Raw genomic sequence first — 27,933 nt, 5'->3', positions numbered from 1 at the left:
AGCATAAACTCCATCCTAAATTAGAAATTACATTCAAAATATGTTTAAACCAAGCGGCAACCTCCGGTCTCAAAATATAGAGCCCATGCGGAAGTGTTATGAACTGCAGTTCATCGAGCATCCACTTGAGGCTGGCTGCAGAAACACCGGAAACCACATACACACCCATTCAAAAAAGATGAAAAGATGGGTGACATTACGGATACAACGTCCATTATTTATACAGTCTATGGTTTGAACTCATGCAAGGCTGGTGCAACCCAGTGCAGTTTTATTCGTACAGCACATTTAATACATACCTAAACTCACTATGCTCCCCAGGGAGACAATATTAATCTGCAAAGAGTGAGCACTCTGCTGCCAAATATCCCTTTGGACGGGCAGAAACCTCGAGCAGAACCAGACTCATCGGTGAACAGCTGATGTGAATTCACTGTGAATGATGTAAGAGATACTAACAGTTTGAACCACTCGTTCTCTGTTCTTCAGAAATACTTGAAGCGCCAAGATGAGTCGGCGGCGTGTAGACTCCCGCGGGTCCCTGGGGCCCGACGATGAGGTCATGCCGTACAGTGACGACGAGACGGATGATGAATTAGAGGTAAGCTCTGAAGAGGAGGAACAAGAAGAGCCGCCAGGAGCCCCACAACCCCCGGTGGAAGTTAGACCCAGCGGTGAGTTGAACATGGACACATGAAGACTTGTTTTTAAGTTTTATACTGAATTAATTTTCATGTCTTGGTCAGCTTTTCAAGAGTTAGATGAAAAGATTCCTTGTATTTAGTGCATCAAACAGAAACAGATGTGTAGTTTTTATCTCTCTGTTAAGTTTGTAAATAATGATTTCTTCTTTCAGAGCTGGGATGGAAAGTGAAAGCCAACGACCGACCGTATCACCAACTGCCAGAGTTTCAGAAGAAAGTCTTCCTTTGCTTCAAGAAAAGTCGATACTCTGTAAGTTGATAAAAAAACCTGCTTTTTAAAGTTCCTGGAATAAACGGATCCTGTGCACATAGAGCCGAGCCAGGCCGACACACCCTGGACAAACAACAGAGATTAGGATTTATAAATGAGCATATAAAAGCCAGTTTTCTTTATTTTGTTCGTATAAATATCAACCTGCAGGATATAAAAACTTGGCATCCTTCACACTGAGTGGACTTTGTCTGCTTTATACTCTACTACTAAACAACTTTGTCTGCATCCTGTTTTCTACTCTTGTTTTTATATCATTGAAAAGTTGCATGGAGCTTCTTTTCAGCAGCGTTTGAACTTCAGCCTGTCTTTGAATCACTTTAAAATTTGCATGAATGGAAACGACACTCGATTTAAACAACATTATTGTGCGTTTATGTCCTGTCATCCACACTGAGTGAGTTTGAAGATTTTCATACTCATGAAGTGAAAACAAATGATGCTTGGACGGATGGAAATCACTTTAAAACCTCATGCATGATCTGGAAACTGATGAGCGGTGATTCCTTTAGTGAAGAAGTCTTTAAAGACCAGATCTGACTTGTGTTCCTGTTTCTTATCAAACCAATGCAAGAGATATTGTCCGTTTCCTTTGAGTATTGTAGACAACAAAAACATACTATAGTTGCATCAGAAAAGTGATCTAATAATAGAAGCAGTAAAAGATGTCATGTATGTAATTTCAGGGACGCTGCCTTAATATATTTAAGCCCTGATTAAGATGAGCCAACACTTTGTACACACCGCAGGTATACGGCAAGCTTACCTCTTAGATTAACGCTTGCTTCATGTTGCTTTGCTATGATCCTGGGCATGTTTTGTAATCCTGAGGGGTCTGGATGTGTCGTAGTGCAGACATAAATCAGTGATTATTTTGTTCTGAGATTCTGCCATGCCTTGCAAGAAAAAAATGGGACTTTAGAAGCTGGAGGAGGAGCCTTCAGCAATATTCTGGACATACTGCAGTTCTCTCTTTGATTTGTTTTTAACAACTTTTAAAGAGGCCTTAACAGTAGACTAGCAAACTGAGATTAAATGCATGAAATGGATTATAAGCAACCTTTTTTGGGGGGGGGGACAGAAATCCAAAGCGCCTAGTTTTACTATTTAGTTACTATTTGTAACTGTGATATTTCTCCTCTGTAGCTCTGTATGTCTTCTTTATTCATTAAGCACATTTTTATAGTAAGGGATACTAAAGGGATTATATTTCCCAGAACCACCTGCTTACTATATTGATTTAAAATGATTTATGTTTGCAGTTTTTTAAAAATAGTCCCAGTGATTCCACGTCACTTAGCGTTTCATGGTGTTGGGTTCTTATCTGCCTGTTGCAGTGGATTGAACATGAAACTGTCCTCATTCAGCTCTCCTTCTTCTCTGAGCTCTGCGGTTCACACACCTTTAAAAATAAACTAATGTCCAACTTTGAACCCTGCTGCTGTCATCACCACCAAGCTAAAGGTGTTACCTCACTTTACAGTCTATGGTGTCAACGAGCAGGAGCTGAATTAGCATACTAACGAAACCAGCGAAACATTGTTTTGATTCTCACGGAAGCTAACAGTGTTACCTCACTTTACAGTCTATGGTGTCAACAAGCAAAAGTTAAATGTGTCTGAACTCTTTCCGTGGATTGATTTGACATGACGTGTGATCAGTTTGCCTCTGGTGTTGCTCATGTTAGTGAAAGTTAATAACCATTGTCAAGGGGTTTGGACCAATCAGAATCAAGCATCTTACACAACCGGAAGATCAGTAAGAGAGCCGGGTAATAAACACGTATAAGGTCCCTTAGTTGTGGTGACACTGTTATATCATCTGTGTGAGCATGAAGGAAAATATAATACTCCAAAATCTGAATTTGTGCATCATTTGAAAGTGGCTTTAAATCCCTGGTTCCTGCACCAGTGTGATTAACCTCACCCTCAAGGAACCTGCTTTGTTAAATAAATAGTCTTCATGTCTCCTTCCTTCTTACGTCACCTCTCTGTTTCTGCCGAGTCATTCCTGACTCCATAAAACTCACCTGAGCATTTTAAAGGCTGTTCTCCCGTCGTACAAGTGTTAACACAGTCAAGTTTTACAGTCTGTTCTGAGAGAGATGTAGATGACAGTTAAGATAAAGATGAAGCATGTGAATGATTTTTTTACTTGATTTATTGTTAAGCTTGTTCAGCTGACTTTCTGAATGTTGTTTTTAATTCAGCTCTTTTGTTTCGTTAGCCTTTCCTTTAAGCGATTATTTGAGTCACCTTTCTGTCATTTTAAGCCCTCACTGAAGACGGGAATGCTTGGGTTGTCTTTGTTTTGCGAGCAGCAGGTGAACAGAGGAGTGTTTTTTCGTGTGTCTGAAGCTTTGTGTCGTCAGCCTTTGTGGAGGCTGAAACCTGATCAACCAGCCAAGCCAACCGTTGTCTCTCTAATAGACACATTAGACACTGCGAGACTCTGGGACTGAAAATAGATCATTTGAGAGACTTCTGCTTTCATCTTACGTTCAACAGAAAATTAAATAGTCGAGGTAGAGAAGGTGCTTGATTGTGCCTGTTTTTGTCCCGCAGCTGAGTCAAGACTATTAACTAAGTGATCAGATAATTATCCGTGATGAAATGCAGCTCCGTCTCATTACTGACCTGCTCTCAAACTGGGTCACTGCCTGCACCGTAAACTAGGACAACTGGTCCAGACGCTGTAGGGAAGAAATGTGCTCTAACACCTTTTCTTTCCCAGTCCAGGATCATTGGTGTTTAATTATTTCCTGGTTCTGCGTTAGTTAAATTAAAGCAACGTGTTACTTCGATTTAATGGCAAAAGTTTGACAGTTTTTGGCTCCAGAGAAGCAGAGAGAGATCGCAGTGTTGTCCTCACCTGAAACCCAGCACCACTGCATCACTGACACCCGTGATAGCAGACTGACCCTGACTAATCCAGGACAGAGTGCCCCCCTCTGAGGCTTGTTTGTCACCACATATGAATAAACCTGACCTCTCAAAGTATAAATATTACATATTTGGTCATTGAAACCTGAAATAACTTGATGTTTACCCAGAAATGTAGTTTCAGTTTATATTAAGCCAATGGAGAAGTGCTAAAAACTGCAGTTCCTCGAGTGTCCACTTGAGGCAGGCAGCAGAATCACTGAAACCACATGCACACCCATTCAAAAAGGATGATCTTTACAGCAGAAATAAACATGTTTACAACCTGGTTCAAAATGCGGACGAAATTAGGTTGAGTTCAGCATTTCTGATATGTCACCCGTCGACGATTGACTTCAAACAAAAGCGCGAGTAGCAAAAACGTTTCAACACGGCTTTCAAATCCTTTTTAACTCAAAAGCCTGTGGCAGAGATCTGCCGGTGTTTTGGTTAAAACCGCGACCCTGTTAACTGCCAACTCTCAGCCGGATGCATCCCTCATAAACGTCTTTAGACAATTATTAAATATCTGATGAGGATATTTTGAAATCTTAATAAAAACTAAACTAGTTTGCATTCCCAGGAACTCCCTCTGTGTTTCAACAGCAGTGTAAACTCCACAAACACTGACACGTTCAGCTGAAAGTCTCCAGTTTACAGGGTCACTTTTAAAACCGTAACAGGAGAAATGCATTCACGGCTGAGAGAAGACTACTGTTACAAGTTGCTAAATCAAGTGAATCACAGCTTCTTCTTTTGAAAAGTACACACACATACAAAAAATGATATAACAAATGAAAGAAAGAGAAATCAAGTGAATCACAGATGTGTTTGATGTTATTGTGGACGACCGGCGGAATAAAAACACTACGGTTAATCTACCAATAGGACACGTTCAGCATTGCAGGACCCGCCCCCCCGAAAGCCATGGGACCTTTGAAAAGTACTACCCCCCGTAGCAGGAGCGTTTGAGGGGGGGAGATTATCGGTATTATTATTACCTTCAATAAAAGGCACAAACTGTCCGTGTGCTTTGGTGAGTTTGTCCGTAACTTCACGAGTCCTACGTTCCTGCTCCGCTCCTGTTTTGTGAGCCACCATGAGTTACAATCTATAAAACTGTCTCTCTGTTTTTGATTTTTCTAAAACCAGGCGTAGACAACCCGGATGAGATCATGAGCAGTAAGGGGGTTAGATGCAAACGCTCACCATTGTCTGCCATCTGTTTTCTCCTCAGGGAAATGCCATCAAGACCTACAAGTACAACGTCCTCACCTTCATCCCCCTGAACTTGTTTGAGCAGCTGAAGAGAGCAGCTAACCTCTACTTCTTGGCGTTGCTGATCCTACAGGTACGTCAAAAAGACAAAAAGAACAGCTGGTATCTGATGAACTCTGGATCTGTGTGTTTTTAAACCATGTTTATTTGTTTCTTAGATTATCCCAGACATCAGCACTCTGCCTTGGTACACCACTCTGATTCCTCTGGTCGTGGTGCTGGGAGTCACTGCCATCAAAGACCTCGTGGATGATCTGGTATGAGGGACACGTTTCTAGTAATCACTCATTCATAGGTTCTGACACTGCCTGGTAGAACACAAGTTAATGTTACACCAGTCGGTTTTATCGAGCTGTTGCACACTCACAATACTGGATAGCAACTTTTATTAAATCCGGTTTGAAAGAAAGAGAAGTCAAACATTCATAAACTGAGTGACCACTTTTCAAACCACAGCACATCGTCATGTAAAGTTGTATTTCTTTCAGGCGCGGCACAGGATGGACAAGGAGATCAACAACAGGAAGTGTGAGGTCCTACTAGATGGAAGGTTAGTGCTTACTGTTTTGAGATGTGTAAAAGCTTGGCCACTTGGTTGGCAACATGTTTGGATACCGAGCGATAGATTGAAAAAGTAGTTTTGCAGAATGTTTTATAAAATGTGCTTTAATACATGCCGAATGTTCAATCAAATTTTCAGGGCGTCGGTGTCCTGGCGGTCTAAGTGCGCCCCATATACAGAGTTTATAGTCTTTGTTGCAGTGGTTGGAGGTTCAACTCCCGGCCTCTCTGCTCCCCACATTTCATGTCTCTCTTCAAGGCAAAAATGCCCCAAAATATAATAAAAAAACCCAAAACGATCATATTTCAAAATGCAATATGTTCCTGTACAACCTTCTGCCATTTCTAAATCCTTTTATTTATTAAATCATGATGAACACCATGTTTAAAGCTGTGGTCGAACATCTCTCTGCTGCAGGTTTCAGGGCTCAAAGTGGAGGGAGATTCAGGTTGGCGATGTGGTTCGTCTGAAGAAGAACGACTTCATCCCGGTACGTTGATTCAATCTGATGCAGAATAACAGCGCTCAGCAAAAGTTACCTGCCTGTCTGGGACGGTGTAGATGCAAAGACTGTTAAATTATGCAGGTTTGACCTCCTGCATGAATCAGGACTGTCACCTAAAGCTCAGATGGTTGTGTAACGTTGCAGTAACATAGCCAGCCACTGTAGCTCCATGTTGAGTAAGCTAACGGGAATGTATCCCACATTTAAACAACAATGCTGATGACAATAACAATGATCACAAATAATGTTAAACAAGCAAACAGACAAAGTGTATTATTCACATTTTGCCCTGCTGACATTCAAGGACAAACACACTTATGAAGTTTTTGTAGCTCTGAGACATTTGCTCTTGTTTTGAGTCTATTTGTCGAGATAAGCTGTTAGCATTTTTTTCTGCTACATGGAGCTGTGCTGTGATTTTGATAATCAGAGATATGAAATATATAGTCAGTCATGTGTTGCAATTACTCTCATTTACCCTCAAAGCAGGACTAGTACATGAGGAGCAGACATACTAACAGATTTGACCCTGAACTCCTCATAGTTCTTGAATTTAACCCTTTATAATGTGTATTTTTCTCCAGGCTGACATCCTGCTGCTGTCCAGTTCCAACCCAAACAGCTTGTGTTATGTAGAAACAGCAGAGCTCGACGGGTAAGACTCACCTTTCATTAAACCTCAAACCAAAATTATAACACTTTTATCTCAACCTAAACTCAGTGTTATGTCCTCTTATGTTTGCACCTCATTATCTACCGTTTGCGCTACTCCTACATTGTGTAACGGACCCTTGTACACCGGGATCAGTCCTATTTGCTCTGATAAGTTTGTTTGATCTTTGGTTTTTTTCATTAGTTCAGTCAACATCTTTAAGCATTGATCGGCAGGGTAAATGTGTAAAGAGCTCTCTGCAAGAACTAATCGGCCATGTGACCGGGGCTGCTGTATATTTATGGATTTAGGAACGCCTCAAAATCAAACAAACCTGTAATCAACCTATTTATCAGTGAAAGAGTTTAAGACTGACTCTGTGTCATCGTGTGTGGCTTTAACTTGACATAAAGAACATTTATGGAAAAACAACCTCATGAATCAACTTTGATGCAAGTTACACTGAACACCATGCATATTTCAGTTACTTTGGTAATGATCCTGATCCCTGAAGGAGTCTGGTCTAACTCCAGATTCTGTTAAATTGTGTATGCATGCTTTCAGTCCTGTGTTGATGCACTCTTTCCTCTCCCCTGCAGAGAGACCAACCTGAAGTTTAAGCTGGGCCTCAGAGTGACCGATGAGCGGCTGCAGAATGAGCACGAGCTGGCGGACTTTGACGGTGAGAGAGGCTCTAAACTACACTCAATTTCAGATTTTCTGATTATTGAAAGGAGTAATCGTGACAGGAGAAGGTTTTCTAAAATATATCTGCTCAAATGTATTTAAACAAACCAAAAAGAATAGCATTTTTTTTATTTTGAGCCAATAAATAAATGATAACACTGATAGCTGCAAGAGTTACAGATGAGAATAAAGATGCAGGGCCTCTGATAGAATACTTGTTTTTTAAAGTACTTGTAAACGGGACGATTTTCCTTTTTATTGCAATTATTATGGAAGAAAAGAACAAGTAGAACTTTATTTGAACAGCACATTTTGAAAAAGAGCAAACATCATGTTTTAAATTGAATGAAAGGACCAAAAATGAACTCTTACATTAGGAAGAATCTCAACAAATAAGGCAGCAGAGTAAAAAATGTGCTTCCAAACACAAACAGCAATCAGGAAACTTTCACCTTTCGCTGTTAACATTAAAGTGCATATCAGCAGAGTTTGAACCGTCCCTCCTCTCCTGTAGCTCTGATCGAGTGTGAGGAGCCCAACAATCGCCTGGATAAGTTCATCGGGACGATGCTGTGGCAGAGGGAGCGTTACCCTCTGGACCTGGACAACATGCTGCTCCGAGGCTGCAAGGTCAGGAACACAGAAGAGTGTCACGGGCTCGTCATCTTCGCAGGTAAGAACCCTTAACAGGATGAAAACTCAAAGCTTCAAACCTGAGGAAAAGATGATGATTCTGAAAATCTGGAATAACACTGATGATGGCTCTAACAGAGTTCACTGCAGAGAGATCGGTCTTAGTAGACGTTTGCAAACGTCATTCCTGTGAGAGAGATGTTAATGATGAATGCATGATGGGTACTATTGACCAGATGGCTAGAATTCAAAGCTTCATTACATTTTTCTGCAGGAGCCGACACCAAAATTATGAGGAATGGTGGGAAGACGAGATTCAAGAGGACCAAGATTGACGAGCTGATGAACTACATGGTTTACACAGTGAGTCTGAGTTGGAGGCGTATGTTTTCTGACCACTGCATGTTCATTTAGCTTCAGATTTCATCCGACCTTGCATGCCGGGGCCTCCAGAATTTAAACTCACAGTTTAAATACTCAAAAAAGGCCATCTTTTCGAAATCCCCGGAGCTTTTCCTTTGTCACATACTTGCGGTATTCCCGTCCTCCTCCGTGTAGATCTTCGTGCTGCTGATCCTGGTTGCAGCAGGCCTCGCCATCGGTCACACCTTCTGGTACGAGGAGATCGGCTCCAAGGCTTGGTATCTGTACGACGGGAAGGACCAGGACGCCTCCTACAGAGGCTTCCTCAGCTTCTGGGGATACATCATCGTGCTCAACACCATGGTGCCCATCTCCCTCTACGTCAGGTCAGTAAAGCTGAGCTCCAGGGTCATCGTCGTGAGAAAGTGTGATGTCAGGTTTACAAACTGGTGTTGATGTATCTTGGTAGGATACACACATGTTAAGAAGAGGAAAATATTGTGGGTTTTTTTATGTTCAGTGTGGAGGTGATCCGTCTGGGCCAGAGTAAGTTCATCAACTGGGACCTGCAGATGTATCATGCAGAGAAAGACACACCAGCTAAGGTACGTTGATATTTAAACCACGATTCTGACTGTGCTGAATTTTTTCCAGGTGAAACGCCGATCTCATTGTTAGCACAGGATGCTTACAACAAGATAGAGAAGTTAGCTGTTGTGCTAAAGCAAATATCTATTTATGCAGGATTCACACTAAGTCTAGAGAACTGTTGCAGTGAGCTATAGAGAAAAGGAGGGGATAAAGATGATTAGGTTTACAGACTTTTGCCATGTTTATTTTAAAATGCATGAAAATATGGCATCACATGTATGCATATTTTAAGTTTTTTGAAAATAAGTTAGTTCTACAGCAATACATGTGTAAGAAAGTAAACATTTTGATGTCCTAATAGCTACATTTGTCATCAAACAATGCTGTGAAGACACCAAAAGTTTCATTTTTCAATGTTTTCAAGCTTGTTTTCAGTTCTTACTTCACAAGAGTCTTAAATTTGAGGGTTCCACAATAATATGAGGGAAGACAAGACCTCTCCACTTCAAATCAGGGTCTTGTCTCATCCTGTCTGGATTCTATTTGGCATAAAGACCTGCTCACTTTACATTATCCCTTACTTAAAGATCAATTTGACATCTTGAATCAATGTAAGTAAGTTCTTCAAAATCTACCGAGTCTTGAGCAGTCTGGAAATGTTTTAGTGAATGTTTGAAAAGGAACTTCCCCCCCTAACATGAGCTGCAGCAGCGCTATTAAAAACAGGACGGGTACCTGTAGCAGTGAAATCTTCTCCCTGTGCGTCCATCTGCACCTTTTCATTAAATACCCTTGTGTTCTCCCTGTGCAGGCTCGAACCACCACCCTGAACGAGCAGCTCGGACAGATTGAGTACATCTTCTCCGACAAGACGGGAACACTGACTCAGAACATCATGCAGTTCAAGAAGTGCACCATTGCTGGACGCACCTACGGTACGGATCTGTGTTATCGCACATGAACATAAAGAAAACAATCTGTCAGGGTGTAAGAGTTGTTGATCAAACTTTGGTTTATTTCACTAAACTCAAAAAGTTCAAATCTCTGGAGCAAAGCCAGAGAAGAATGGTTTTGGAAGTCAAGATGAGAAAGAAAGTGAAGGGTGCCCTCTGCTGCGTTTATTCAGGAATGACAACTGTTTCTTTTCTAATGCAAAAACAACAAAATTAACTGCAGGAAATCTGTTAGTGCTAAAAATTCAAACCCTTTAGTTTTGACACAGTGTTATCAGGGGGATGCAAAATTAACTTTTTAATGATCACTTTGAGGAAGCAGGAAGAAGTGGAATATGGACCAGAACAAAGCCATAAACACAAACAAATGAGGTCTCTACCGGCCTGTTTGTTAGTTTGAAGTCATAGTTGTTTTTTAGGGATGCATGATGGATGATTTTTCCACTTTTTCTATGATATGCTGATATTTTCAATCTCAATTTGGCCATTACAGATGCAATATAAACATTCCTTCTCTTTCCCATTGTATAGAACACCAAGTCTCTCCTGTACTAGACTTTACCTGTTACTGTCACTGATAGAAGTTTTGTTTTAGGCAACGTTATTTCTATTTGATTTAAAAAAAAATGGACATCAAGCCTTCTGTTTTTTTTTTGCAAACTCCTTTTTCTTTGCCATAATATAAATGTGTGGACCTCCTTTCTTTCCTGCAGGGGATCCGACGACTGCTGAGGGAGTGTCGCTGGACAGAGGAAGGGTAAAACTCAAATATATTTACTCTTACTAAGAAATTCTTCTTCCTCTCTTTTATATTCTTTATTTTTTTCCAAACGATTACAGATCAGTCATTTCATACAGCTGACTTTTTGTGGACATTGCAGAGTATTATATTTATATGCATTGAATTAGTGAACAGACAAACCGAAATGACTGCTAACTAATAGCTAAAACAAACTTTTCTTTCAAACCAGAAACTGAATTTAAGAAGTGATCCTGAATTCTCAGTCTTTGCTGCAAATCTTCAGACAAACTTAAAAAGCCAAACAAAAGATTTCTTGTATTTCTTGTAACTTAATTCCTCACACAAACATTAACTTATTATTTTACTGTTTCATGTTTTATTTTCCTGTTAGCCGGTGGACTGGAGCTGGAACAATCTTGCAGACAAAAAGTTCCCGTTCTTGGATCACTCCCTGGTTTCCTGCGTGCGATCGAGGAAGGACAAAGACGCCACAGAGTTCTTCAAACTGCTCTCCCTCTGCCACACCGTCATGGTGGAGAACAAAGACGGTAACCATCACATCCTAGTTGGAGATATTGAGACTTTTAAACGGAAACAAAAAACATATTTATTCAGTCTGGCTTTTCTTTAGGGTTTAACAATTTTATTACTTACTTTTTACTATTATATAGACTTAAATGTTTTTTTTATTGATTTTAACTGTTAATTTTTTATTTTTTATTATTTATTCATTTTTTTTATTTTTTATTTATCTACCCAGTTGTATTTACATTTTTATCTTTAACTCTTATTCTTACCCTTTTTAATTTATTTATTTTAACTATTTATATTCTTAATATTAATTTGATGCTTTAACTTATTTTAATTACACATTTTATTGTTGTTGATGTGCATTAGTCTCTATTTTAAAATGTATTTCTGCTTCTTCCTGGTTTTCAATCACTGTAAAGCACTTTGGGTTGCATTAGATTTTTATGAAAGGTGCTATATAAATAAAGCTTGATTGATTGATTGATAGTTTCCCCTCAAGAGGATTTAAAGCTGCATTAAACGATGTTATCATATCATAACTGAATATGTTATCTGGGTAGAAAACTGCGTTTTTTTTTTACACAACCTTCTTACGTTTGAGTCCACATCTCTGTCTCTCAGGTGAACTTATCTACCAGGCTGCATCTCCTGATGAGGGTGCTCTGGTGACCGCAGCGAGGAACTTCGGCTACGTGTTTCTCTCTCGGACGCAGGACACCATCACCATCAGAGAGATGGACAAGGAAGTGACCTACGAAATGTTGGCGCTGCTCGACTTCAACTCCGACCGCAAACGCATGTCGATCATCCGTAAGGACACACACTGACACAAAACACAAACTGTTGCTCTTCTAACAAGAGTTGTAGGCAAAGATATTATTCCAGAGGTGGATGTGGCGCCTTGGTTTCAAAGGTGAAGCCAAAATAAAAGTTGTTAAGCTTGTAGCATTATCACATTATTATCATTATAAAATATACACTTTCTTTGTACAATCTTTCACAGAATTGAGACGAGAATACGTTTCTAAATGTTGAACATTTAGGTGTGTTGGTGTCAGTAGACGGACAATATTGAGAAACTCTGGATACAAAGTTTAGGCCTCTGAGCTTCAAATTCTTGATTCAAAGGTTTGAAGCACAGACTTTAACTCTGTCGCACCTCTGCTTTCTGTTTCAGTGAAGTTTCCCGACGGTCGAGTTCGTCTGTACTGTAAAGGAGCCGACACTGTCATCTACGAGCGGCTCTCCCCTGACTCCAGACACAAAGAAACCACCCAGGCGGCTCTGGATGTGAGTTCATGTTTCCTGTTTGCACACAAATGTAGGCATGCATATTTTCCCTGGTGTTCAGTGGAAGGTAACAGGGTCTGTGTTTTGTACTTCAGATCTTTGCCAACGCAACTTTGCGGACGTTGTGCCTGTCCTACAAAGACATCAGCGCAGCAGAATGGGACGACTGGTCCAGGAGACACAGAGAGGCTCAGATCAGCATGTCGGACAGAGACGCCGCCCTCGACCACGTGTACGAGCAGATCGAGAACAACCTGATGGTTAGTGAAGAACAACTCAAAGTTTCTCTCCTTTTCTCTGCTGAATTCTGGAGCGTTGAAACTTTCAGATCCAACTGTTTCTAAACGTCTGTGTCTCTTAATCCAGCTGATTGGAGCGACAGCCATCGAGGACAAGCTGCAGGACGGAGTGCCAGAGACCATCGCCAAACTAGCCAAGGCCGACATCAAGATCTGGGTCCTGACTGGAGATAAGAAAGGTACCGTCAGCTCAGACTCAGGAGGAATGCAACAATGAGGCAGAAAGATGCATGCTTCCACGCCTGTAGAACACCCTACCTGAAGATCTGAGGGCTGCACAGAACATAAACATTTTTAAAAACAAACTCCAGACCTTATTGCAGTTTTTTTCACCTTACTTTATTTATTTATTAATTAATTAATTCATTCATTCATTTATTAATTAATTATCTAGTTCAAATTTTATTCACTTTTTATTTAATTTATTTATTTTAAGTATAGCATCTTATTTTATTTTAATGGTTTAATATTTTAGTGTTTTATTATCTCAGAAATGTATTTTATTTTGGTGAGTTTAATTTCCTGTGGTGAGTTTTAACATCTTATTTTACCTCCAGTGTTTCCTCATTAAGATATCATTAGTGTTCCTCAGTTCATCAACAACTTCTTTTTTATTTTTATTGTATTTATTTATTTATTTATTTATTTATTTATTTTTCCTTAGGATTGTGGGGTGGGGTTGGGATCAGGATGGGGGGTCTTTTTATTTTTATGTATATATATCTTCCTTCTTCATTTATTCTATTTTAAGTTGTTTTTATTTACAGCACTTTGTGTATAGTCGTTGTATGAAAAACGCTTTATAAATAAAGTCTGATGGATTGATTTGTGAATGAAGCTTCTCTTTAAAACAACAACAAACTTTAACACGTTTAATCCTGTCCCCAGAAACGGCAGAGAACATTGGATTTTCCTGTTCCCTTTTGACTGACGAAATGCAGATCCACTACGGAGAAGACGTCAAGTGAGTTGATATTAAAACAACAACTGACAGAGACGACTGTGTTAAGATTTCTACCTTTTTATTAACGCTCATGTCTGCTGTGTCCCCATCTCAGTGAGAAGCTGAGGATCCGTCAGACCAACAGGAGGAACGAGCCTCAAACCGTCCTTCGAGGGAAGAAGAGACCCGCGGAGCCGTTCTTCCCAATGCCCGGCAGAAACGCTCTCATCATCACAGGAGGATGGCTGGTAATGAACAAACCATTCTGTTATGTTGTCAGAAACTCAAATAAAAAAATCTGAGCCTGTCGATGTAAAAACAAAGGATGTTTGTTCGGGAACATTTAGCTCTAGGGATAACCTTGCAGCTCGTAAATAGAAATGATTTTCTCCTAAGGCAACATCTTGGATTTTATTCTGTATTCATTCTGTTTTTTAATTTTTAAGAATGAGATTCTTTATGAGAAGAAGAAGAAACGTCGCCGCCTGCGTCTTCGTCGTCTTGGAAAGCGCACCCCTCCCGCCAACACTCAGGACGGACAGCCGATGGATGACCGGGAGAAGGAGCTGAGACAGGTAGGACTAGATAAAAGTGAGATTTGATCACGGAATGCATCGTATGACGGGCTGCATGATGATAAATATGATGGCATGTCTCCACAGATTGACTTTGTGGACATGGCGTGTGAGTGCGAGGCGGTCATCTGCTGTCGCGTGACTCCAAAGCAAAAGGCTAACGTTGTGAGTTTGGTGAAGAAGTACAAGAAAGCTGTGACCCTGTCAATCGGAGACGGAGCCAACGACGTCAACATGATCAAGAGTGAGGACACAAACTTTCCTTTCTTTAAAGGAGAATTCTTCACTTCTGAGAGAAAAAAGAATCTACATTTCCTCTCCTCTCTCTCTGTCCCTTCAGCTGCAGACATCGGTGTCGGGATCAGCGGTCAGGAGGGGATGCAGGCCGTCATGTCAAGCGACTACGCCTTCGCTCAGTTCCGTTACCTGGAGCGCCTCCTGCTGGTGCACGGGCGCTGGTCTTACATCCGAATGTGCAAGTTTCTCCGTTTCTTCTTCTTCAAGAACTTCGCCTTCACACTGGTCCACTTCTGGTACTCCTTCTTCAGCGGATACTCCTCACAGGTCAGTGGCAACATCAGTGAATAATGCAGTAGTGCAAAAAACTGCAGTTCCTCATTTGTCCCATTGAGGCTGTCTTCAAAAGCCTAGGAAACCTCATGGCTTTGATTTCACGGACAAACTGATTGATATGTATTTGTTTCTCTCTCATCAGGTCGCCTACGAAGACTGGTTCATCACTCTCTACAATCTGTGTTACAGCAGCTTACCGGTTCTGCTTGTTGGACTTCTTGACCAGGTAAGAAGCAGGCCTAGTAAAGGTCGAACAAAGTGACCCCGGGCTTTATATTATAACGTTTGGGAGCAAGTGAGTGAAAGGTATGAAAGGTTTGGTAATCGCTTCAGTAGATTGGTTCAGCCAGGAAGAAAAGCATGGTGAGGGATGCGAGGAATGATTACATCTTGATGTTTCAGGCCCAATCAGAGTGAAGAACATCCTCCAGTATGCTTGTTATTGGTCATAATAAGGTTCCTTAAAAGCATTAAATATACAAAATAAAATAAGTCTCTGGTTTAGGAATAAAGGAAGTGTTGTTTGTATATATTTCTTGTCCTCATCTCATCACTCAAATGAAACAGAAGTCCCTCAGTACTCTCAACTGATCCCTCTGCTTCCTCCTCTTCCTCCTCCTCCTCCTGCAGGATGTAAATGATAAACTGAGCCTGAAGTTCCCGAAGCTCTACCTGCCGGGCCAGCAGGGGTTGTTGTTCAACTACAAGAACTTCTTCACCAGTTTGTTCCATGGCATCTTCGTCTCGCTCATCATCTTCTTCATACCTTACGGAGCCTTCCTGCAGACCATGGGGCAGGACGGAGAAGCCCCCTCCGACTACCAGTCCTTCGCCGTGGTCACCTCCTCGTCGCTGGTTTTCATAGTCAACCTGCAGGTTCGTCTCAAAGTAGTTGAAGAAGGAAGACGGGGACGGGTTGATATTTTAGTATCAGCTGTAGATGACTAGATATGAAGGAAATATCAACATGTGTTATGAAGTCCTTTTTGAAGTCCTCACTGAAGGAGTAACAAAAGAATAAACCTGGATTTAAGAGGTTTATACAAAATGCATGTAATGATTTGATGTTGTGAGATTGACCTGCTGAACTTTGTCCTCCGTATTTTTTGTCTAGATTTCTCTGGATACCTCGTACTGGACCTTCGTCAACTGCTTTGCGGTTTTGGGAAGCATAGCGATCTACTTCGGCATCATGTTTGACATCCACAGCGCCGGGATCCACGTCATCTTCCCGTCAATGTTCAAATTCACCGGTAAGTCGTCGCATGCTTACTACAGTGTTATATGGATATCTGATGTATTTTCAATCCATCAATCTTTATTTATATATCGCCATATCACAACAAACGATATCCTCAAACTCTTTCCAAACAGAGCAGGTCTTCAGTTTCCTGTATGTTCTATTATTAATAAAGACCCATCATCAGACAGGATAAGTTCCTGTCCCCTCTTACAGACAGGACTCAGTCTGATCTCATCTTAGTCCACCATGAGCAGAGCACTTTGCAGTATTTAGCAAGTTACAGTGGCAAGGACAAACTTCCTTTAACAGGCAGAAACCTCCTGCAGGACCAGACTCATGTTAGACACACATCTGCTGAGACCGTGTTGGGTATCTTCTCTGAGACACTGAATTACATCAAGTTGTTCTGAGCTGCAGAGAGAAACTAAGTACTGTTTTAATCTCTGACTTTGTACCTGAAAGTTTCTCTTTTATTGAATTCCCAAACAGACGCTCTGGGCTATCCAGCATTTGAAAAACTTCCAAACTTTAACCCCACTTTCCAAAACCTTGTGTGAAAGAAAAGACATGCCCTGCATCACGTTTTATACTTTAACCTCTCAGTCCTTCAAAACCAAGGACACCATGAGTCCAAGATCTTTACTTGCACTGCAGCATAAGAGCTTCACGTCTGTGCATGACATTTAGAGGAAAAAGGAGCTGCACAAACTTGTCAAAATATTAAAGGAAAAATGATTTGAAGTTCTCAAAGTTTAATTCTCCTCTGAAGTTGTTTTGCACACAAACACCCGTCCCTTTCCCTGACTCCCCTGATGTTTATATTTTGTGTATTTTAGGCGCTGCATCGAACGCTCTGCGTCAGCCCTACCTGTGGTTAACCATCATCCTGAGTGTGGGCATCAGTCTGCTGCCCGTCATCTGCATCCAGTTCCTCTATAAATCCATCTGGCCATCTGTAGGAGACAAGGTGAGACCTGAGAGAGTCGAGGCTGATTTAAACTTCTGCGTCCCCCCTACGCAGCAGGGCCTGACGCGGACATGAGCACCACATACTTGTGCATCGATGTGTCCGTGACGCGCAGCAATTGTCCGCCGAAACGCTTGAGGGCAGTGTGGTCTCTCTGATAGCCGGTCGGCTTCTTCCGGCCCCGCTACGATCTCAGTTTACTCTTCCACAGCAATTCAGAGCGTGTTATGTTAATCTACAGCTGATACATGTTGCTGTCTATCATACAGACATGATTACAGGGAAGAATAGAGAGGAGGAGATGAAATACAATGCTGCCGAGGGGACCAATCACAGGGCTTGCGGTCTGCTTCGATTCTACGGGTAGTTACATTTTGGAGGAGGAGGCGCACGTCAGCTACGTGCGTAGGTACGGGAGCTACACAGACCTCCGGCGTAGGTTATGCCGTCCATTCGACGCAGAAGTATAAATCAGCCTTTAAGCTGTTGACCTGCAGCTTTTCTGCTTACAGAGAACAATAAGAAAGATAAGTGGATGCTGTGGTTGCTCTAGAGGCAACAGAAGTTACACATAGAGGAAGTTGGAAAAGCATTATTTGGAAAAATGTTTGTGCTTAAGAAACACATTATGAAGCTCTGTCGAGGCCTGTTTCTTCTTCTTCTACACATCCTTTGTTTTAACTTCAAGCTCCTGTGAGGAGTCTCAGGAAGTTTTCACTCAAGCATCTTTAAAATGTATAAAAGCAAACAAGCTCCTCTGCAGGAAAATCAGCTATTCTCTACTTATTTTTTATGCCACCATTCCCAAAAGAAGAAAAAATGACTTGTCACAGTTTTTGCTAATGTCACCTTTCGTTTACCATCCAGGTCCAAAGAAACAGGAAGAAGTACGAGATGGAGTTGGAAGAGGATGAGAAGAAAAAGCCGTCAGCCTTCGAGCGTGGTCGCCGTTCACGCCGCTCTGCCTACGCCTTCTCTCATTCCCGGGGGTACGCAGACCTCATCGCATCGGGACGGAGCATCCGACGGCGCCCGACTCGTGGAGGAGTGCAGAGAGAGGAGAACATCTAACAACCGGGGCTGAGTGGGAGAGACGGAGCGACACTGTGGGCAGAGGGGGTGTAAATATTTGTGGAAGTGAGAGGAACACATGGTTTCTCCTGAGTGTCTGTGATACTGACTCCTCCGCCTGCAGTCCCCGCTCTGTGCACAGACTCTTGAGAACGAAGAAGCTCACCGAAGAGATGACCACCGTTACCGTGGTTTAAGGTTGTGCAGCGAATGTGTGACTGACTGTTGTTTAACTCAGGATCTTTTAAAATGATAAAAGCCTTCTTTTAGTCCCTGCCTGGATGTGGAACCCGAACGTTTTCTGTTTCTGACATTTACAGTTTTAACCTGAAGCCAGCAGAGCACTTGAAGTGTCGATACAAAACCCTGTCATTATGTCCGTTAGCTTTATGAAATCAGATTGGACGCGGCTTCTGTTAATTTATTTCCATCTCTAGAAATCCAAACACTTCCCCTCAGGTTAAACTCTGTAAACTCTTAACATATCAAGCTATCTTCTTTTAAGGTTTTACTGTACATGCTGTGATGTTACTTTACCAGGCTGTGCAAGGGGGTCGGATGTTATAAAATGTGTCTTAATTTAAGAGTAAGTTGTGAATAGTCAGTTTATCTTTTTGTTGTATCAAGTGTCACAAGAGTCCTCGCAGATGGGCGTCAATTAAGGGACCAAAACTTTGTTCATTCTTCAGATTCATGCAAAATTGGAAGCTACATTATTTGTTCTATACCTCACTTTTTTCACGTCTCTCATGTAACGTTAAAACTCGCTTTATGCAACATGAAAAGACCTCTACAACGTCTTCCTTCTGCTGCAGTTTCTCTTTGTGATAATTAACCAAAAGTGCGCCTTACTTCCAGAAAGAACCAGCAATGATGACAGTAGTTTCATCTTCTCTTGCTTCATTTTTAACTTCTTAAAAGTTGATTCACATGCCTCTTAGCGACAGGAATAATAACAATGAGGATTCTCTGTGTCAATGGTTGTTTACAACAATCCCAAAGATATGTGTTCTTCCTGACCTGTAATCAGCTCCTCTCAGAAAGAAGCCAAAGTTCAGACTGTTACTGCATCCCCTCGGTGTGAGTGTTACTGTATGCAGACGATGTCTTTTTATTACTGAGTGAATGAAGACGGAAGCTGGAGGCTGTTGTTGAATGTTTCAGCAGCAGTCTGCTCTCTGTCTTATGATGGTGTTTTATCATGTGGTTGTTAATAAAAGCCAAGGGCACATTTAGCAATCTGAAACACGTGGTTATTTCACTGTGGTTACTTTTCATGTCTCATTTACATGTTGATATTTGAAGTAAAACAAAGTAACTAGAGCACCCATACTCATCAGTTTTTTGGTATTTAAAGTATGTTTTCACCATAGACTGTATAAATAATGGAGGTAGTATCCGGGACGTCACCCATCTGTTCCTTAGCGCTGTTTTGAAGCCAATTGTCCGTGGGTGCCATATTGGAAATACTGAACTCTATGGCCCAGTCTCAATGTCCACCCTCAAACACACACTGACTTTGAGGCGTGTTCCCGCTCAGTCTGTGAAGGGCTTCGGGCTGTTCCACTGTCAAATCATCAAGTGTTTGAGGGATCTCTCTCAGACTTTTTGAGCCCTTTCTGCCCCCTTTCAATAAGTGGGCATTTTTGCAGACTTAGCCGCATAAGGGAATTACCAATAGCTCATAGCATTGTGATGTGAAACACGGGATTCCCAGGGGAAGCCTGCAAGCTTGGAAGGGTAAACGAGCACCGTAACATGACATAAAAAAAAGTGCGACAGTAAAAAAGAAGCATGAAAGTTGCAATGAAATTACAGGCAAAAAAAGTTTGCTGTATATATTGTTCAGCATTAATGGAGCCTTCACATATGTGGAAGCTGCCCATGTGAGGGACTATTATGATCCCCATACTATCAGGGACGCTGGCTTTTAATTGTTAGCTGAGGATGTAGCGTCCATGATTTCCAAAAAGAATGTCAGATTTGGATTCATCGAACCACAGGACAGTTGCCACTTCCCCTCAGTTCATCTTAAACGGGCCGTGCCGCTGATATTAACTACTTATAAATAACTCTGAGGTCCAGTTCTGACACTCACAAGCTCATCGTAGGCGCTTGCATTGGAGGATGGGTCACCATTGACCGGTATCAGCCCCATACACAACAAACCATGATGCACAGTGTTCTGACACCTTGGACCTTGGTTGCTTATGACGCTGATGCTGTGACCAGTTCTCTGTCTTTTTCTTGGACCTTTCATGGTAGGTACTGACCCCTGCAGACTGGAAGCACTCCACAAGAGCTGCACTTTTGGAGATCCTCTGACCCAGTTGTCCAGCCTTTTGCTTTTGTGATGCACACATCCTCATTCTTGTCCATAATTCTTGCTTCCAACCCATCACCTTCAAGGATACCCCTTCAGCTTGTCACAATTTCCATTATTAGGCAATGAATGATTCCTTCCTTCGTTGCAGGTTTAGTGTGCACAGCTGCACCTTTCCTAAGTTTGAGTCATCCTGAAGCTATAAACGTTATCTTTGTTTCAGTTTCCTACCAAGTAGTTTATCGATGTTTGTGTTGTCAAAGGGCCCATAAACTCAACCTTCGGCCCAACCTGTTATCTCCAAGGAATGAATCAAAGTCTGATCTGTTAAGCCCTCCATTATATCCTCTTACAGCTCTGCAAGATTATAATTCCACGTATTCTAGAGAGGTAAAATGGCAGAGCAGGGGTTTCAAGTGGACCAGGACAGATTCTGCTGCTCAATCTGTCTAGATCTACTGAAGGCTCCGGTGACGATTTCCTGTGGTCACAGCTACTGTATGAGCTGTATCAAAAGCCACTGGGATGGAGAGGATCTGAAGACGGATTACAGTTGTCCTCAATGCAGACAGATCTTCACCCCCAGGCCGGTCTTGGGGAAAAACACCATGTTGGCAAATTTAGTGGAGGGATTTAAGAAGACTGGACTCCAAGACGCTCCGTCCGATCGATGCTACGCCAGACCTGGAGATGTCGTCTGTGATTTCTGCACCGGGAGAAAACGTAAAGCTCTGAAGTCCTGTCTGCAGTGTCTGGTCTCGTACTGTGAGGAACACCTCCAGCCTCACTACGAGTCCGCTGCTTTTGGGAAACACAAGCTGGTCGACCCCGACAAGAAGATCCAGGACAACATCTGCCCTCACCATAATGAGATGATGAAGATATTCTGTCGCACTGATCAAGAGTGTATTTGTTATCTCTGCTCCATGGAAGGTCATAAAGACCATGACACAGTCTCGGCTGCAGCAGAGAGGACCGAGAAGCAGAACGAGCTTTGGGTGAGTCAGCAGAATATCCAGCAGAGGATCCAGAGCAGAGAGGAAGATGTGAAGATGCAGCAGCTGAAGGAGGAGGCCATCAATCGCTCTGCAGATCAAGCAGTGCAGGACAGTGAGGAGTACTTTAAGTATCTGATCCAGCTTATTAGGAAAAGAAGCTCTGACTTGGAGCAGCAGATCAGAACAAAGCAGAACACAGAAGTCAGTCGAGTCCGAGACCTGGGAGAGAAGCTGGACGAGGAGCTCACTGACCTGAGGAGGACCAGCGCTCAGCTGGAGCTGCTCTCAAACACAGAAGACAACGTCCAGTTTCTTCACAGTTACACCGCTCTGCCAGCTGATACTGGCTCTGCAGACACATGCAGCATCGACATCGGCCCTGTGCAGTGCTTTGAGGATGTGACAGCAGCAGTGTTTAAGGTCAAGAACACACTTCAGAACATCCTCAGTGATGAATGGGAAAGGATTTCCCTTGCAGTGAGATTAGTGGATGTTTTGCCACAACCAGAGCCCAAGAACAGAGACGAATTCTTACAATACTCATATCCAATCACACTGGATGGAGACACAGCCACTGGGCAGCTTTCCTTATCTGCTGGGGTCAGAAGAGCGACAGGGATTGAAGAAACATTTAGTGGGATAAAAATGGGGATACAATTGCCGTTTGTTTCCCTAGACTCCCCCAGTGAGATCTTCCAGCTGCAGGTGCTGAGCAGAGAGCATCTGCCTGGGCGGTGTTATTGGGAGGTGGAGTGGGATGGGGTCGCAGTTTCAGTAGCAGTCACACACAAGTGTATGAGAGGAGTCGTACATGAGAGAGGCTTTGGGTATAACGACAGGTCCTGGGCGTTAATGTGTTTCAGGAACTGTTATCAATTCATCCATGACAACATCAAAACCTTTATTTTAAGCCCTCTGTCCAACAGAGTCGGGGTGTACCTGGACCAGAAGGCTGGTACTCTGTCATTCTACGCAGTCTCTGAAACCATGACTCTCCTCAAAACAGTCCAGACCAGATTCACGGAGCCGCTCTATGCTGGACTCTTTGTTGGTTATCATTCCACAGCCGAGTTCAAGTGAAGACAAACTTCTGGGAGGATATTCTTTCATCTTTGCTGTGATGCTCCTGAACCTGCTGACGATTGGATTACCACACAGACCACCTCAGAACCTGACAATGATACATCTCTCTGGGAGTGACTTCCAGCCTGGACGTCCTCTTCTGCGCGCTACAATTATCAATTTGAGAAGTGAGCGTGATCAGACTGAAAGTTAAGAAACATTCACCCCTCTGGACTTGTCTGCAAAGTAAAGGCGGTCACTTTCTGGTTCATTACACCCTCCAGAGTAACGTCTATTATCTGTTTCTGATAAGTCTCAGTTTCACTGTAAATAGTAAACTACACAGAAGCCTCATTTCAGCTGTATGAACCCACAAAGACAGACTTGACCTCCTCTGATTTACCCTCAGTAGAAGGTCTAACATTTCTGAAATAACATCATGCTGCAGATTTGTGAACAGTAAATATGAAAGCCTCTAAAATGTTTGATTAATGGGGGTCGAATCAATCGCCTCTGATGCATTCAAGGGAAATGAGAAATGTATTTTGTTGAGCAGATTTGCAGAAATTGTTGGCTGCACCTTAATGAAGATATCTGTCTATAGAGAGAGAGAAAACTTCGTCATATTACCGCTGATGGAGGCCGGGGTGTCACAACAGTGAATTGTTTTTCCTGCACGTCCTGAACTAACAACAATGTGAGACTTGTCTGTCCTCTACTTCTGACTCTGTTGATATTCAAGCTTCAGAAACTTTCTGTTTGTTTTAAAGTTGAAATTTTGAGTTCACAGCCCAAATCTGTTCTTTCTTTAGTTAGTGCACCATCCAAATTAGAAACATTTAATCATATTGTGATCATGAATAAATAAGTCACTCTTTTTCGATGAATCTCCTTTTCTGGAAGAGTCTACAGTAATGAAGGCTAGGCTGGGCAGGTGAGCAACAGCTGTGAGTTTCTTTGTGTAACAGCACCATCAAGTGGGCAAATTAGTGATTGCAGTATATCTTGTCTTGTGTTCACAGACTCAGTGATTTCTTTGTGTTGATTTCAGATCAGTTAAACTTTTTAAAACACATATAGATTCATTTTTATTCTTTATTATTTTATTCTTTACAACCTGGAGAATGAAATACTAACAGTGAGGAGACTGTTTTATTCTTTATCACCTTAGAATTTGGTTCGTAGGAACATTAGCAGTTCTTCCTTTAACATTAAAGACAAGATAATGGATAGAAAAGCAGACGACCATTATCTAATTTGTTCTGACTGACTTATTGTATCATTTTGGTTAAACTTAAGGGCAACAAAGAGGAAACAAAAATATGTTGTGTGATTAAATAATTAAATCATCAATGAACAATTTTACTGTTAAAGTGTAGGATTGACACCACTGATTGTAAAATGATTCAAGGACCAAAGTGTTTTTTTCTGTTTGACTTTTAAAATGTAAAGGTAACACATTATATAGATTTTATAGATTTGTTCTTCTTGTACGTCAAACCCTCGCTCTGATCATTAAAACTCTTTATTTCTAGTATTTTAATTGAATAAAGTGAGATTCATTCATGAAGTACCTGGTAAATAATCAATGAAATTAATGTTTATTGTATTATTTGTGCAGATTTTCAACATGTATTATCTATCTATATTTTTAATATATTTATTATTTTGTCACTCATTTTGGAGTAGAAGGTTTGGGAAAAAAATGGCCTTTGTTAAAAAGTTACCTGCAAATGATCTACCCCATCAGCCTCTCAGTCCTGTTTAACGTAGCTTAATGCTGCTTCATGTGTTTCCTGTATGCTTCATGTATTTTGTGTCTGTAGCTACCTGCTGGATCAAATACTGTAATTTTATTTCCTTACAGTTTTTAGCATTGATAAGATGAAACAAAGCATTGATGTTTTGTTTCATTGATAAGATAAGATATTACTTTATTGATCCCCGGGGGAAATTTGGTTGTTGCAGCAACACAGACACAATAGGAAGAGTAGCACAAGAAAAATATATAATATATTTACATAAAGCAAAATAAAAAAAATAATAATTTAAAAAATCTAAAATTAAAATAATAAAAAACATTTGTTTATTTTATTTTTTTTAATTGTGAGGGTCTGCTTGCACCCTTTTTAAAACTTTTTTTTTTAAATGTTATTCTTAGAGAGCCTATTCTCACATCTGGACAGAGACTATTTCTGATCTAATCAGCATCTTGATATGCCACACCTGTGAGGTGGATGGATTATCTGGGCAAAGAAGAAGTGCTCACTAACACAGATTTAGAAACATTTGTGAACAATATTTGAAAGAAAGAGGCCTTTAGTGTCTTAGATCTTTGAGTTCAGCGCATGAAAAATGAGAACAAAAACAAAAGTGTTGCGTTTATATTTTTGTTCAGTGTATTTCAGGGACTTTTATTGCAGCAGTACCGTCTGTAGCCTCTGGGTGTCACTGCAGGACTGTTTCTGTCTCTCAGCTCTCTTCTGATTACATCCTAACTCCAGTTAGTTTGTATTTCAGCAGCAGGAACAGAGGGCAGCCGGTCGCATGGCAGTAAACATCTGAACAGGTTTCATCACTTCTATTCTCTCAGACTTTCATGCACCTTCTCCTGAGTGAGCAGTTTATGGAGCAGGTATCATAGCTTCATAGCTTTAAATGTACATCTCTACTTGCTACATAGGCTACCGAGCAGATACTGCACAAGCTTTAGGAATCTGATGTCATGCTTATTTCTTTCATTACATGTAAAAAAAAAAAAAAAAAAGTATTAGCTTAATTTCTGCTCAGAGAGCTCTTATCTACCTCTGCATCTTTAAGTTACACATAAGCAAATATAATAATTAGAAAATATGCAAAGAAAGAAGTTTGAAAATTAAAATGACTAGAACATGATACAAAGAGGAATCATTAAAAGTTTGGATTTGTTTGATTCATTAAAAATGGTTGCAGAGATTTGAGCCAGACAAATGAAACAGATATTCTGGCAATAAAACAAAGATCATTTTAAAGGGACAGTCGGACGCTGTCCACCTCAAACAAACAGTCTATGAAGAATCAAACTCTCACCTCCTGTAGATGTGAAAAGTCTGCACCAGCTGTGGTCAGTTTGTATTTGTGCTGTGCTTTGTTCTGCTCTTCTGCACTGTCAAAAACAACAACAACAACAACAACAAAAACAAAAACACAGCTCATGTTTTGCAGGAGTTAAACACAGTCCTGCCTGCTGCAGTCAAAAGGCTTCAGAGACACTGACTTTATCTTCCTGTACGATGAATAAGAGTTTGAACGACAGGCTGTCAGGCTGATAAATACGTAATAATTTTACTTCTTTTGTTCGTGCGGCGGCGTTACGTGAAACAGCTTTATTACCGACCGACAGTCCCATCACTTCTGAAGCTGTTTCACTCTGCGACCCTACAGGCCCGGGGCTCTCACGCTGTGACGTCTTGATTTGCTGCGTTTTTTCTTTGTTTCTAGTTCTGTGTGTTTCGGGGTTTGCACGTCCATGTCGGGTGTGTGCAGCACATTTATTGTTAATACAGTTTTGTTGTTGTGTTTTGCACTTTTGCATGTGTATTGGAATTTGCAAAAAGGAGCAAGCTGCAAAATTTGCAGCTTGCTCCTTTTTGCTGATAGAGATGGGCTGTTTTTGAAACGGCCTGCTACATACTACCTATTAATGTTGTAAGCAGTAGGAACTGTATACTACATACTACATTTGGATTTAGTCTGTAGTCTGGCTGTTCTGTTGGGTTTGGTCTGCAGGATGCTGAGCCAGACGTCGCTGGATTGCCGGTTTCGGAAAGCAGAAGTTAACAACGGCCAAGCTGATAGAGAAACTGCTTCTTTAGCATCACTAATGATTTAAAAAGTTAAGAAGTGGTTTATATGGAATTTAATAATTTTCACAGCACAAACAAACTGAGTTCCCCTGGTCAAAAAAGAAGAAAAAAGAAAAAGCGGAACGAGTACTGTGCATTGTGGGAAACAGTATGTTAGGCAGACCGGTCCGATGCATACTGTGAAATTTTCCTGAATCAGTGGACATCCGGGGAGTTTTGGCATACTGCACATTTTTCTCTTGTTCACATGCTACATACTGAATTTTGACCAAATCAGTACGCACAGCTAGTATAGTAGGCAGTTTCGAAAATAGCCATTGTTTAGGCCACTTCAAATCATCTGCCTTTCTCAGCCACCGTAGCTTTATTCTTAAAAAAGCTGCCTACTGTGGCACACTGGGAGGCTGACTGAACCATGAGAGTGAAGCAGAACAGAAAAGTTGTTTACCAAACAACTCAACAATGAGCTGGAAGACAACAGAAAAATAAATATGTTGGATAATGTCAGACAGTCGTGGAAATAAGTTAACAAAAAGCTCTCGCCACTTTGAAAACCAAAAAAGAAGAAAAGCTGTTTCATCTCTTTATGCAGAGATGAGAGGAGAGGTGGAAGATGCACTCCAGTCTGCAGAGAGTTTCCCCCGCCCCTGATGGGTTCGACTTCACGGATCAGAGCATCCTATGTGACAATTACTGCCCGTTCTGTGTGCTTTATGTGACAACGTGCTACAAACCAGCCCGATGCATGTGACAGAAGTTAAACTGAAGGCAATGGAGGAGTGGAAGCTGACTGAGGAAGACCCGGCTGTTACTGACATAACAGCGAATAAATATACAAGCTGGTTGATGAAGCAGTAAAATGTGTTTTTTTAGGGTTAATTTAACTGTTTTTCTTTAGTTCTGTAAATTTAATTTACAGACTTAACACATGTAGATGTTTTCATCTCAGTGAAACCATGAATCCTGCACTTTGACATTTTAGAGATGTGTATGCTTCAGATTGCTTTTCTGCACATGTCAGGAAATGGGGGAAACTACAGCTTAAATTGAAGAAGAAGAAGCCTCAGCATCAGTGAAGGCCTGGCTTTTGCCTCAAAAAGATCAAAAACACAGAGTTAAAAAATGTCAGATATTCTTTTCACCACCCTCCAAACTGTTCACATTACAATCCTGCATGAATGACTCCATCAGGGTTTTCTAAAAAGTTGAAACCGTATTCGGTTCATCCCTACAACCAATAAAATTACTGCTGTAACACTACTAACAGCATGTTAAATCACCTTTTTTTTGGCTGCTATCTCTCAGTCTCTCTGTCAAATCTGCATCAGTTCCACATCGAAGGCCTCCGGGC

The 27,933-nt window shown here is 41.3% G+C and overlaps 2 protein-coding genes and 1 long non-coding RNA gene across 3 annotated transcripts in view; all 3 read left to right on the top strand.

Annotated features, from left to right (window-relative positions):
- Nucleotides 1-19,600, top strand: part of atp8b1 (ATPase phospholipid transporting 8B1) — a 36,219-nt gene extending 16,619 nt beyond the window's left edge. Inside the window, exons 2-30 of the mRNA XM_034709118.1 lie at nucleotides 490-674; nucleotides 857-954; nucleotides 5,134-5,247; nucleotides 5,333-5,431; nucleotides 5,663-5,724; nucleotides 6,154-6,226; nucleotides 6,826-6,896; nucleotides 7,493-7,575; nucleotides 8,095-8,253; nucleotides 8,488-8,576; nucleotides 8,772-8,962; nucleotides 9,097-9,181; nucleotides 9,979-10,102; nucleotides 10,834-10,877; nucleotides 11,254-11,410; nucleotides 12,015-12,203; nucleotides 12,571-12,683; nucleotides 12,779-12,943; nucleotides 13,050-13,161; nucleotides 13,871-13,946; nucleotides 14,041-14,173; nucleotides 14,372-14,500; nucleotides 14,588-14,744; nucleotides 14,841-15,064; nucleotides 15,216-15,299; nucleotides 15,704-15,949; nucleotides 16,188-16,326; nucleotides 17,153-17,283; nucleotides 18,151-19,600. Of these exons, the coding sequence (XP_034565009.1) occupies nucleotides 509-674; nucleotides 857-954; nucleotides 5,134-5,247; nucleotides 5,333-5,431; nucleotides 5,663-5,724; nucleotides 6,154-6,226; nucleotides 6,826-6,896; nucleotides 7,493-7,575; nucleotides 8,095-8,253; nucleotides 8,488-8,576; nucleotides 8,772-8,962; nucleotides 9,097-9,181; nucleotides 9,979-10,102; nucleotides 10,834-10,877; nucleotides 11,254-11,410; nucleotides 12,015-12,203; nucleotides 12,571-12,683; nucleotides 12,779-12,943; nucleotides 13,050-13,161; nucleotides 13,871-13,946; nucleotides 14,041-14,173; nucleotides 14,372-14,500; nucleotides 14,588-14,744; nucleotides 14,841-15,064; nucleotides 15,216-15,299; nucleotides 15,704-15,949; nucleotides 16,188-16,326; nucleotides 17,153-17,283; nucleotides 18,151-18,354 (3,717 nt within the window). The 5' untranslated portion in view covers nucleotides 490-508 and the 3' untranslated portion in view covers nucleotides 18,355-19,600. The remainder of the gene's footprint in view (nucleotides 1-489; nucleotides 675-856; nucleotides 955-5,133; nucleotides 5,248-5,332; nucleotides 5,432-5,662; nucleotides 5,725-6,153; nucleotides 6,227-6,825; nucleotides 6,897-7,492; nucleotides 7,576-8,094; nucleotides 8,254-8,487; nucleotides 8,577-8,771; nucleotides 8,963-9,096; nucleotides 9,182-9,978; nucleotides 10,103-10,833; nucleotides 10,878-11,253; nucleotides 11,411-12,014; nucleotides 12,204-12,570; nucleotides 12,684-12,778; nucleotides 12,944-13,049; nucleotides 13,162-13,870; nucleotides 13,947-14,040; nucleotides 14,174-14,371; nucleotides 14,501-14,587; nucleotides 14,745-14,840; nucleotides 15,065-15,215; nucleotides 15,300-15,703; nucleotides 15,950-16,187; nucleotides 16,327-17,152; nucleotides 17,284-18,150) is intronic.
- A 1,472-nt stretch (nucleotides 19,601-21,072) lies between these two features.
- On the top strand, nucleotides 21,073-22,755 carry LOC117831482 (tripartite motif-containing protein 16-like). Its single transcript, XM_034710202.1, has one exon. The coding sequence runs from the start codon at nucleotides 21,073-21,075 to the stop codon at nucleotides 22,753-22,755; it is 1,683 nt and encodes a 560-aa protein (XP_034566093.1).
- A 2,472-nt stretch (nucleotides 22,756-25,227) lies between these two features.
- Nucleotides 25,228-27,861, top strand: LOC117831493. Its single transcript, XR_004635008.1, has 2 exons — nucleotides 25,228-25,306; nucleotides 27,175-27,861. It is a non-coding gene; the product is annotated as an uncharacterized LOC117831493 (long non-coding RNA).
- The last annotated feature ends 72 nt before the right edge of the window (nucleotides 27,862-27,933 follow it).

This window comes from Notolabrus celidotus, chromosome 19 (assembly GCF_009762535.1).
Source record: "Notolabrus celidotus isolate fNotCel1 chromosome 19, fNotCel1.pri, whole genome shotgun sequence".
Classification (NCBI taxonomy): domain Eukaryota; kingdom Metazoa; phylum Chordata; class Actinopteri; order Labriformes; family Labridae; genus Notolabrus; species Notolabrus celidotus.
This window is presented reverse-complemented; position numbering and strand designations above follow the sequence as displayed.